Below are 13,009 nucleotides of genomic sequence, written 5' to 3' on the forward strand. Positions count from 1 at the left end.
TCACATGAACTGTAGTACAGGCCATTCTGCACAGGTATACAGGGCTTGCCTGTTAGTGTGCACTGGGCACAAAAAATCTGAAAAAAACTGTGAACAAGGATGCTGGATCCTTGTTCACAAATAAAATCATTATAACTTGCTTACTTCAAAATCAAATTTACTGTGGTTTTTTTTTTTGGTATTAATTTCTAATAGAATTTACTGTTTTTTTAAAAAGACCCTCTGACTGGTTCATATCCCCTCTGTGACACCCTGTTTGAAAAAAAATCTGGAAACATCTCATCTATACTGGAAATTCAACACCAGATTACCTGTGATGTACTTTTAATTTTAACACATAAAAGACCCTGAAATTAGATTCTAATGACAGAAACCTTGCTGAGGCATGGCTGGCAGGATAAGGTGATAAAGTAAGATGCCCTTTTAAGGTCTTTGCTATGCTAACAGTCACTCTGTGTGTTTTTGTGCTTCCAAATGTTCAATTTCCCAGGAACTTGGGGTTTTGTGGAAAGTAGTCCATATTGCCCAATTGGTGATGCAGCCGTGCAATTGTGAGCTGTCAGAAAAAGGTTAAAAATATCATGAATATGATTTCCATAACTTTAAACCTGGAAGGGTCAGATGGGACCTGATTTTCGTGCTGCAGCATTAATTCACAGTGGTGAGGTTGGTTTCAATAAACAATTCCAGAACTATAATAATAATAATAATAATATAATAATAATAATAAATTCAGAAAATGAAGGGTTCTCTGTAAATAATAAAAAATAGACAAGAACTCAGTCCCAGACAAATGAACCGCTTGGACACAGCAACAGGATTCATCACCCTCCTCATCCTCTGCACACATGCGTTCATGTGCAGCCGGCGTCATATTATAGGAGGTGGACTCTGTCATCATCATCCTCAGCCAATGGAGAAACCAGTGGAGGACACACTTAACAGTCTCACCGGAGCAGTGCGGACCAGAGCGCAGCGCCCGGCACCACAGACCCAACCTCCCGCGCATGTACCAACATCTGAGCATCAGAAAGTGAGTTTTCTGATTCTCCTCGTGGACTCTTTTCTCTCATAATTTTCATCCGAAGGGCGGTGGGATGCTTTAAGCAGCAGTGGAAGTCTTCTTTGAGGATATACAACTGGGTGATGCCTTTTTTTTTTTTAATTGCATTTATTTATTTATTTTTACGGACTGATTCCCAATGCGTCTTGAGATTAATTTAAAGCTGAAAGTAAGTAGACTTGATTTGAACTGTAATATACCTTGAACATCTCGATCTCGTTTGTTAAAACTGTGACGTCTTTACATAGAGTGATATCTGGAAACGGGTCTTAAAGAAGGTCTGCACTGAGATTTTGGAAGTGCGCTAAAGCCAGCAGCCAGAAGGTTTTTTTTTTTTTTTAAATTTAAATTAATACTTCTTTTAAAATACATAGACTTAAAGACCTAAATGTAAATAAATAAAGACTTTCATTTGTTGATGTGGAAGTCTTGTAAGAGGCGCATACTCTTGCAGGCAGCTCTACTCCGTGCACGCGTTAGCAGATTTCTTTTTTCTTTTTCTTTTTTTTTAACGGGATTTTACTTTGCATCCGGACGATTATTGGCTGGATATGTGGAAGTTTTCTGCATGTCTGCGCACCTCAGATGATGGTTACACAGTGAAACAAAACGCTTCAGGATATGATATCTTAAACTGAAAGGCAAAATTAATTATGACAGGGACGCCTGTAGCTGCGTATTGGTTCTGTTACTGAGCTTGAATATCCCAGAAAGCAGCGCACATAACCATTCTTCACCTTGAAGAATGTAAAGGCTTAAAAATCTTAACTTTTATCTAACTTTAGATACTTTATCTCTTCACGTCGGTTATTTACATTTCTAAAATGTGCTCTGCTCACTGAGCGCTGATGATTACCATGTATGGATTTTTATGCACGGATGGAGGTTTCAGCTGGACCGTGTTGTGTGTCTGAAAGTGTCTCATTGTGCAAATGTACATTGTTTCAGTTTATTTAATAGCCTAACTGATCTCTACTGGTTACACTAAACGAAGTAACGTGTGTGTTTATTTTATTTCAGTGTATAAATGTAAGTGTTCTAGGAGAAGGATGTCCAGGAACCTGCCAGATTGTAGATTAAAACAAGCTGCGAAGTCAGCTGGGTTTTGTTTACTATTACAACTGTTGTCCGGCCAGATTATGACGTCACATCACCTCGTGCTGGAGTTAGTTGTAGGCTGTCCCTCCATCTATCTATCTATCCATCCATCCATCCGTCCATCCAGATGCCCCGCACGCGAGGGAGCGGAGCAGAGCAGAGCGCATGCGCCAGCTGAGCAGGCCACATCTGTCTATTACATAAGGAGGCCAACAGTTGGAAAAAAGAGAGAAACTGATGGCTTTTTCCGTTATCATTAAACTTTTTGTGTTTTGACTGAGCATTTTTTTAAATTAAATTTTTAAAAAATCTATATTAAAGTGTCTGGATGGTGTGTGTGTGTGTGTGTGTGTGTGTGTGTGTGTGTGTGTGTGTGTGTGTGTGTGTGTGTGTGTGTGTGTGTGTGTGTGTGTGTGTGTTTCAACTGCACATTGCCTTGTTTTGAGTTGGTTCATATTGTCTATTGTTCATCTTTTTGCTTATTTTGTTTTTCCCTTGCAGTGGATTTCTAATTAGTCTGCTCTGTTTTGTTCATTTGGTGTTTATTTCTTATGCTGCAGTGTATTGTGCTCTTAAGTCCACCATAAAGGCATCTTTTTTTCAGACAAAAGTGCTTCAAAGGTAGCTCCACAGGAGCACGATCAGGTGAAAGGAACATGCTGGCAGGCAGATAAAGGCTCAAATGGAAGTTGGAAAGTGCAAAGGCATTAAAAAAGCCTGTATCTTTCTTTTAGGACATTTTGCCTCTCACTGCAGCAAGGGGGAAGGGGGGGGTGATTATGCACCATGAACTATGAGGCTCCTTGGGTAACATTACTGTGCTTGTGCAAAGCTACTTTTGTCTTGATGCCTTTTGCACATCAGCCCATATTTTGACAAGTTTGAGGATCAAAAATCACCATTATGTAGCTGTATTATATGTCATTTCCATTGGAAAAAGGAACAGTGGGCTGCATCTGTAAATCATAAGTGAATCATTGTGGCATTGTGGTAGCCCCTCCCATTGCCATCAATGTCAGTGATTTCATCTTCTGGACCAACAATCATACCATGATTGTGCCACCTTTTTTTCACTGAAATTTGAAATGCATGCAGTTTGATTCAGCACTAGCACCACATCTGTGGTAAAAAGATATTTGATTGTGTGGTAAATGACAGACCTGGTGTTTATTCTGGGAGGGCTGATTGTAGAATTATAAACAGGAGAGCCCATGTATATGAAAGTCAGGTTATGGAAGGAGGAATATAGTAAAGGATATCAATAGCAAATGCTCTAATTGCTACAATACCCATAATCCTCCTCAAAGATGTTGATGTGGTTATGTCAAGTAGAAATACAAATCAGCGAGTCTGCAAATAAATAAAATGATATATTTATAAGCCAGGCCTGTTTCCATATGAATTATGTCTACATTGGTTGACACTGCTGCACACAATGTCGTCAGAAAAGGTTCAGTGCTAAAGCAGTAAGTGGTGGTGCTGTGGTATTCTGTCATAAAAAATATAACACACATGAGGTTAATTTGCAGGGCATGGCCCAAGTTGCAGGGTGTTACATCATTTGCCAGATGTAGTGAAAACTTGACACGAAGAAGTAGACTGTATGCAGCAGCCATGTTGTTTTTTTGAAAAAGAGAATTATGTTTAAATTTCCTTATCTGAAAAATGTTAGGAAATGGGACAGTGGTTTATCCCAATGAGTTAAAGTGCCCCCCCCCCCCCCCAAAAAACCAAAAAAAAAAACCCCAAAAACTGTTGGTGTGTTGATGTTAAATCTCATTACTAATATGCTGAAAGTGCTGTTGAATCCCATTCCTGGTTTTTGTAGGATGCTCCACTACAGATCTGTGACTGGATGTTTCTTATTTTCTACTGTTTTTTTTTTTTCTTACATTGATAGGTCTGTAAACATAAATACTTATCAAAAAGAGATACTGTAGAGGAACTTTACAGCATTGCTCAGCTGATATTCAGTCATCAGATTTTGTGTTTTGGTCCTTTTTGTCCCTGATTTCAACACAAGCAGCTCTCGCCTGATACCGTTTTCTTTATGTGTTCATTTTAGGTCACGATGTGAATGTCCAGCATCAGTTTATCCAATGATTGAGACCAGCACACCGACCATGTTTGACAGAACTGAACAGGCACACTGCACTGTGTGCTGCTGCACTCTGGCCAACAAAATCCTCATGGTGCTCTTCATGGTTCTACTGATCTTTGCCACTTTGTTTGGGAATCTGGTGACTCTGGCTGTGGTGCTGGGAACCAAACACTTCCATACACCACAGGGATACTTGAAGGCATCCCTTGCTGTGGCTGATCTGGCAGTGGGGATATTTGTGGTTCCACTGTCAGTTTATGCAGAGGTTTATCTCATGGTAACTGACTCAGCACCGGAGTGGACCTCATACAACTCACAATCAATGAGTTTCCACCCATGCAACATCATCGGCCCCATCTTTGCTGGGTGCACTTTGGTCTCCATTACAACTATTTTCCTTCTGACGATCGAGCGGAGCATCGCTGTGCTCAGGCCTTTGCACAAGGACTCAGTGATTACCCGTAAAAGGACCACAATCCTCATTGTCCTCTCCTGGGTAGGAAGCTTCTTCTTGGCTGTGTGCCCGATGGTTTTCAGCCGTGAGATTGCTTTGGAGTATAACGACTGCAGCCGGATGTGCAACTATGCTCTGGGGACAATTGGCAAGTTCCCTAGCCAGGCCTGGAACATCCTCCTCCTCTTCCCTGCATTTGACTTCACCCTTCTTGGTGGCACTGTGGTTATTAATATCATCTCTCTTTCCAGCATCAGGCAGCACTCAAGACGCAGGAAACACTTGGCTGAGACTGAAAGCCAAAGCACGACCAAACCCACATTCTCAGACATTAAAGCAGCCAAAACCATCGGGACTCTAACTGTGGCTTTCACTGTATCATTCACTCCAATAGCTGTCTTTGTGGTTGGGAATGTTTTAGGGAATAAATGGTGCAACTTTTCCTTTTTGGCCTTCTGGATTTTGGCCACCAACAGTTGCTGGAACGTCATTATTTATAGCGTGAGGGATCAGAAGTTCAGGCTGCGGGCACAGAAACTCCTGATGCCTTTTCATAGAAAAAACCACCAAAACTTAAAATCACCAGGGATCAAAGACCAACATCAAACATGAGGAGGACTGCATCGTTTAGATGTTTGCTTGTTGCACAAACCCTTTGTACAGACACATTGTGAGTCTCCTAAGAGGCATATCTGCATGTCTTGTGCGTTGCTGTTGTGAAATTACAGTTTATTTTTACATCAGTAAAAAGCATGGAGTGTTTTCAGCTCAGAGATTTATGTTTCTGTGGGCATTTGTCTTGTTCTGTGAAATATATATATTAAAAAAACTGAAGCCTGTTTAAATTATTGGAACGATGATTTTCCTGAGTGTAATTAATTAAAACCTGATGAAAACAAAAAGTTTGTGCATGTTATCTTTGGATACTGCAATTAAAATGTCTTCTTTCAGCATCAGAGTTGTTAGTAAGACAGATGCGTTTTAAGTAATTCTGTATATTATTCCCAGTGAGATACTTCAAGATTATGTGATCAAGACTTAGAATATACAGCAGGGGTGCCAATTTAGTTTCACTCAAGGCCCCGCTGAGAATCACATCAAAGGCCAGACATGCGGCATTAAGTTTGTTGACATGCTTTAATGTAATCAAAAATAGACATCTCATATGGCTTTTTCTTACTTTTTTAGCCTTTATAACATTTGGTCAACAAAAAGATCTTTGATCGTGTGAGATACAGCTGAGCCTTCTGCCATGAAACTGCTTCTGCAGCACTATCACTTTGAGAGTGGGCTCAAAGAAACATACTCTGCTATAATCTTGTGCCTCTTTTTACTTCAGCAACTAAAAAAAATGGCAACAGCCTCTCTTCCCCTCTCTGTGACTCCATATCGTTGCTGGTGGGTGCATTCAAACATCAAAGTGACAAAGAAAATGTCCTTTAAAAACAGAAATTGTTGCCATGGCAAATGGATATCAAACGCTTTTACATTTGGTAAAGATGTAGGCTACACATGTCGTCGACCTCAGATGAGGCTGTCTGTCTTTACTTTTTTGTTGTATTCTGAATTACTTAACTTGAAGCTACTGTGCAGATGTGCTTGTCCGTTATGCTGTGCAGACTCAGATTTCATTAAATATTTAAAATGAGGTACAGGCCAGATTAAAATCTGCAAAGGGCTGGATCCAAAACCTGGCTTACAGTGCATACTACAGTTTTACAGTATTTATTAATATGCTATAAACTCCTCCGTGACTCGCTGCCTTATCATGATGGAGGGGTTTGTGTGTCCCAATGATCCCAGGAGCTATGTTGTCCAGGTGCTTATCCCTCTGGTAGGGTCTGCCATGGCAAATTGGTCCTGGGTGAGGGGACAGACAAAGAGCAATTCAGAAGACCCCTATGAAAATTCAACAAGGGAACTGTTTACCCTGCCTGGGATAGGGTTATCAGGGCCCCACCCTGGAGCCAGGCCTGAGAAGGGAGCTCAAGGGAGAGTGTCTGGTGGCTGGACATTAGCCCATGGTGCCCTTCCGGGTGCAGCCCGAAGAGACAACAAGGGCCTGCCCTCCTGTAGGCCCACCACCTGCAGGAGGTGTTGTAGGGGTCATCCTGCTAGGAGACTTCAACATTCACGTGAGCAATGACAGTGAGACCTGGAGGGGCATGATTGGGAGGAACGGCCTGTCCAATCTGAACCCTAATTGTGTTTTGTTATTGGACTTTTATGCAAAACAACTTTCAAACCACGTCTGAACATAAGGATGTCCATAAGTGCACACCTGGACACCCTAGATCACAGGTCGATGATCGATTTTGTAATCGTATCATCAGATCTGCAGCTGTGTGCTCTGGACTCAGGTGAAGAGAGGAGCTAAATGTCAAGTGATCACCACCTGGTGGTGAGTGGGATCGGGAGGCAGGGGAGGATGGGGTGGACAGACCCAGCGCACCTAAACAAGCTGTGAGGGTGCGCTGGGAACACCTGGCAGAGGCCCCTACGAGATCTTCAGCTCCCACCTCTAGCAGAACTTCAACAGCATTCCGAGGGAGGCTGAGGACAGTGAGTCTGAATGGACCATGTTCCACAGCTCCATTGTTGAGGCTGCTGCTCAGAGCTGTGGCTGCAAGGTGGTTGGTGCCTGTCATGGTGGTAATTCCCAAACCATATGGTGGTTACTGGACGTGAAGGGAGCCATCAAGCTGAAGAAGGAGTCCTATCGGGCTTGGCTAGCCTGTGGGACTCCAGAGGCAGCTGACGGGTACCAGCAGGCCAAGTGGAATGCAGCTCAGGTGGTGGTCGAAGCAAAATCTCGAATGTGGGAGGAGTTCAGTGAGGCAGTGGAAAAAGACTTTCAGATGGCCTCAAAGCTATTCTGGCAAACTGTCAGGCGACTCAGGAGCAAGCAAAGCAGTGCTCCACTCACATGATTTACAGTGCAGGTGGGGGACTGCTGACTTCAACTGAGGGTATAGGTGGTGAAAGGAATACTTTGAGGACCTCCTTAATCCCACTGACAAGCCTTCTGTAGCTGAGGCAGAGTCTGGGGACAAGGGGGGTGGCTTTCCCATCGCTGGGGTGAGGTCACTGAGGTAGTGGTGGCAGGGCCCCTGGAGTGGATGAAATTTGCCCTGAGTTCCTGAAGGCACTGGATGTTGTAGGGCTGTTCTGGTTGACATGCCTCCACAACATCACATGGAGATCTGGGGTGGTGCCACTGGATTGGCAGACCGGGGTCATGGTCCCCATCTTTAAGAAGGGGAGACCAGAGGGTGTGCTCCAACCTTATTGGCCTTAATCCCCACCTGTCAACGCTGCAGCGATCTAGTCAGAAAAAATTCACAGAAAGAATAAGGCTTGTGCCACAACCAGAGGTGATTATAGTTTCCAACACACCACCTGCACTTTTTTTTTTTTTTAGGTTTGCTCCTGCAAAAAAGTTATTAGTTACCTCCCTGAGATTTTATTCTTCCCTGTGGGCTTTACTGTCAATTACGGCCTGTAGCCTGTGGGTCACACTTATAATTTCCCCAATTCACAAACAGCGAGCAGCTTTCCTTTGACTAGATTAAAGACTTTTTTAGGGTATAGCATTCAGTATCAAGTATGGTGGTTGCAAGAACAACTTCATAGTTAAGTTCACAGATGACACAGTGGAGGCTGGTCTCATCAGCCATGGGGACATGTCAATTTACAGGTGTGAGGTAGAAGACCAAACATGCTGGTGTAAGGATAACAACCTCATCCTCAGTGTGCAGAAGACCAAGGAGATGGTGATGGATATTCGCAGGATTGGTGCGGCACCCCCTCCTCTCTATATCAAGGGAACAGTGGTGGAAGTAGTCCCTTCTATCAAGTACCTTGGTGTACACCTCACCAATACACACCCACCTGGTGCACTAACACCACAGCTATTATAAAGAAAGACCAACAACGCCTGTATTTCCCGAGGAAGCTGAAGAGGGCAGCCCTAAACATGAACATCCTCAGGTTCTTTTAGGTTCTCAGGTTCTGTGTGGTGTAAAGTGTCATGACCACCTGCCATCACGGTTGCATGATGTCAGAGTACTGACAGGGACTAGAGAGAGCATATTTCTCCCATATTGCCTTCTCTTCATTCCCTGTTAAATCCAGAATAGAGTTTTCACATACAAGGTATCTTATTTTAAAGACCTCATTGTATCATATTACGTAAGAGTAGAATGGGAGGCAGAGCCTTCAGCTTTCAGGCCTCTCTTCTTTGGTGTGGGGAGCACGTCGCAAACACACTGAGTATTTCTTTTTCATTCACCTCTTTTCCCTCTGTTTATAACCCACTCTGCATTTAATCACTAGTTATTATAATATCTGGCTCGCTTCCACAGTGTGTCTTTTGTCCTGTCTCTCTCCCCTCAGCCCCAACCAGTCAAGGGAGATGACTGCCCCTCCCTAAGCCTGGTTCAGCTGGAGGTTTCTTCCTGTTATAAGGGAGTTTTTCCTTCCACTGTCACCAAGTGCTTGCTCAAGGGGGTTGTTTTTACTATTGGGTTTTCTCTGTAATTATTGTAGGGTCTTTACCTTACAATATAAAGCACCTTGAGGTGACTGTTGTTGTAATTTGGCGCTATATAAATAAAATTGAAGTGAATTGAATTGGTAGAAAAGGAGGCGCTGTAAAGTCTGCACATCCCACGGCACACTTTTTCCTTGCATTAATTGCAGATGAATGTTATGACTAATACATTTATTTGAGCTTTGCATTTGTGTTTTGTTATGACCCAACACACTATGTTATATAAACAAATCTGTTTGTTCCAACCAACTTAGCCAACAAATCATAAACACAAAATACAGTAATTATCTAAATAAAGAAGCTAAACTTACACACACACACACACACACACACACACACACACACACACACACACACACACACACACACACACACACACACACACACACACACACACAAAGAAGTTGCCTAAACTAAACAAAATAGGAAGGGCATTTACTGTGAGGAGTGAGAAAACCACACCAACTTCCTGCAGCACTCCCACTTCCTAAAACCAAAAGTAAGGTTAGGCCACTCTAAAACAGAGAGCTGATATCTATAGTGTGCAATATTCTTAGCATAAATGCTCTGTATAATTACTAAAACAAACAGCAAATTAAATTAAAACCATTTAAAACAGTGTACATTAAGTAGCATTAGCCATTCAGTAGCCTAGGCCAATCGTCCTGTGATCCACACAAGCAAAACAGCAGTCTGGCCTGGAGATCTGAAAACTGCAGTGAGGTTTAAGTATGCTTAACGAACAGACAAATGGTTCCTCAGAGGGGAAATCTCTAATACTCTACTAAATTCCTTTAAGATACCTGTCCAAGATTAGCTTTTCACTCTAAAAAGTAACACATGAAGAAGTGGCTAGGAGCTTCAGATGTTATGATAAATGGGCCTTTCTCCTAAAGATTAAAACATAACCCTCAATGGCAATCTCAACTCAATAAAAGACACAGTTTTCTGTAACCTCTCTCTTCAGCTGGGGGATACAAACCCCAAGTCCATCTATGTTTGGAAAAATCACAGTGCCATGTCACACTGCACCAAGGACAGTATGTAATGGTCCAGCCTCAAACAAAGAAACCCTAATTATTTTTAGCCCATGGTTATAAAGAGAAAAAGGACTACCCAACTCCACCTACAAGCAGAGGTGCTTACTCCGAGGTTCCACGTCTCAAATTTCACAGTGCTCTGCTAGGGTGCATTTTGCATCATTGAACTGTATCTCGTGAACTGCATGTGAGGTGAAATGGAATAAATAATTGAATAAATAAGACATCAAATAAATAAAAATTTTAATCTTTCACTCCTGCCATCCTCAAACATGGTCCCAAGTCAAAATCATCCAAAAGATGAGACAACTTGCATAATAAAATATGGATTTAACACTGGACTAAAGATCAAAAAAAAAAAAATAGACAAACAAACCGTAGGAGCAGGTACGACGGCTGCTGACCTCCCCGGCGCCATCTTGTTTTTTTTATTAGGTTTAGCTTTAATTCTGGACTTTATAATTCCGCCTGCTCTGTGTCATATCGCGTATGACAGACAGACTCTTTTTAATATCAGAATACAGCACTCTGGCTGTATTCTGACACCTTTTTCTCCCGACCCGGCTTGGCCCCAGGAGATCCAGCGTTTCCAGTGGGCCAGCTCAAACAAAGGAGGGCGCGGAGCACCCAGGTCACGGACAAGGCCCCGAGGGAAAAGAGCCGGCGTAAGAGAGAGGCTGAGGCGTAGAGCGCACCAAACGCCACTGCCGAGCATCCTGTTGGCTAATATCCAGTCACTGGATAACAAGCTGGACGAACTCAGGGCCAGGATACAGTTTCAGAGGGACATAAGGGACTGCAACATCATCTGTCTCACGGAGACATGGCTGACCCCCCTCATACCGGACCACGCCTTACAGCCGTCGGAGTTCTTCAGTGTTCATCGCACGGACAGAACGAGTGAGTCTGGAAAATCAAGAGGAGGAGGTGTGTGCCTAATGATTAATAACAACTGGTGTGACAGTAGGAATGTTGTCCCTCTGAAACAATCATGTTTGCCTAACCTGGAGCTCCTAACCCTGAAATGCCGCCCCCACTACCTGCCCCGCGAGTTCACTTCGATCATCTTCAGCGCCGTCTATATTCCACCTCAGGCGGACACAAACACTGCACTATCCGAGCTACATGAGGCTATTTCCACCTATCAGGCTAACCAGCGTGATGCGGCTCTCATCGTAGCCGGGGACTTTAACAGTGCAAACTTGAAAAAGGTAATACCGGAGTTTATCCAACACATCAAGCTCCCACTCAAGGTGCTCAGGAACTTTTACACCTGCACCATCGAGAGCATCATGCGTGGGAGCATCACCACCTGGATGGGAAACTGCACCAAGCAGGACTTCATGGCCCTAAAAAGGATGGTTCGTTCAGCTGAACGGACCATCAGAACCACCCTCCCCAACCTGCAGGACATTTACACCAAGCAGTGCAGGCTGAGGGCCATGAAGATCCTAAAACAGCCCAGCCACCCCGGACACTCTCTCTTCTCCCTGCTCCCATCAGGCCGGCGTTACCGCTGCCTGAGGGCTAAGACTGAAAGGTTGAAGAAGAGTTTTTACCCACAAGCCATCCGTCTGCTCAACTCTGAGCCCTAACTGGACTATTATTGCACAATGTAAATATTATAATTTATAATCTATAATTCCATGTAAAAGTGTGTATAGTATATAGAGTATAGTGTATAGTGTGAATTACTTATTTTTATTTTTATTCTTCTTATTTATATGTGTGTGTGTATATGGTTGCAGGTACAAAATACATTTCACTGTGCATTGTACTGTGTATAACTGCATGTGACAAATAAACACTATCTTATCTCTTATCTTATCATGTAGGACTCAATATCAGATAGATGATAGAAGAATTTAGGTTAGCTTGAAGCAAAACTGAAAGAAGCTGTATGTGTGACATTTTGATTTATTTTGATTTATTCTTTTGTTAAGACCTTTAGTCAGTTAACTCCTGTGAATCATGCTGAGCAGCAGAGAGGAGCACAGCAAGTAATCACTGCAAATCCCCTCCACCTGAGGCTGCAGGTGGGTGAGGAATCAGTCAGTCAAATCACCCAGGCAAGGCCGCCAGTTTAGCTCATGGGGTGACCATGCAACCATATGCTTTAGGGCTGATATGCAGCAACCCAGGCTTGAGTCTGACTCAGGGCCCTTTGCTGCATGTCTTCCCCTAGTCTCTCTGTGCTTTCCTGTCTACTCTCTGCTACCACACTATATAACAAACACAAAAAGGCCTAAAAAATTTACAGCAGTGAGACTTTCATGACAAGTAAAATATGCTTTTCTTCAGCGTGCCAAATTGTTACCACCTTGATGCCTGCAATCCCATTTTCCCATTTCACCTTCATTTAGGCAGCAACTGCTATCTGATTCATACAAAAAAGAATGATTAAAAATAAATAACAGTGGCAGAAAGATATCAGACTGACTTGAACACCTGAAAATGAACAAACAGATATAGTATTTTTGATGAGGTGTATAGATTATTGAGCAGGTTATCCTGATGGAAAATGAAAAATAAAACAAGCTAGAACATCCAAGCATGCTGGAAGCAACTTTTAGAGTAAATAAAGATACTGGTAGCAGATAACAGTGTTTGTGAATATCAAGATGTACCACCCGTGTGAACATTTTGATGAATGAAGAGTGGAAAAAATCCTGCCATGTATCATGAATCGTGAAGCATAAAT

General features: G+C 42.8%; 1 protein-coding gene across 2 annotated transcripts; it reads left to right on the forward strand.

Moving 5' to 3' along the window:
• The first annotated feature begins 956 nt into the window (after window positions 1–956).
• LOC115795010 (trace amine-associated receptor 6) lies at window positions 957–5,341 on the forward strand. 2 transcript variants are annotated; one of them, XM_030750762.1, is made up of 2 exons: window positions 957–1,033; window positions 4,227–5,341. In XM_030750762.1, exons 1-2 carry the CDS (start codon window positions 1,008–1,010, stop codon window positions 5,326–5,328), a joined length of 1,128 nt encoding a protein of 375 aa, XP_030606622.1. In that variant the 5' UTR covers window positions 957–1,007; the 3' UTR covers window positions 5,329–5,341. The 2 variants fall into 2 exon arrangements, with proteins under 2 accessions (XP_030606622.1, XP_030606623.1); XM_030750763.1 differs by lacking the exon at window positions 957–1,033 and adding an exon at window positions 1,119–1,232.
• Window positions 5,342–13,009: the final 7,668 nt, after the last annotated feature.

The sequence above is a fragment of the Archocentrus centrarchus genome, chromosome 16 (genome assembly GCF_007364275.1).
Source record: "Archocentrus centrarchus isolate MPI-CPG fArcCen1 chromosome 16, fArcCen1, whole genome shotgun sequence".
Lineage (NCBI taxonomy): Eukaryota > Metazoa > Chordata > Actinopteri > Cichliformes > Cichlidae > Archocentrus > Archocentrus centrarchus.

Excerpts from the sequence above, each read along its gene's own strand:
- LOC115795010 (XM_030750762.1), top strand. The coding sequence starts at position 1,008 with ATGTACCAACATCTGAGCATCAGAAA. Across the intron at positions 1,034-4,226 it reads CAACATCTGAGCATCAGAAA|GTCACGATGTGAATGTCCAG; the intron begins GTGAGTTTTCTG and ends TGTTCATTTTAG.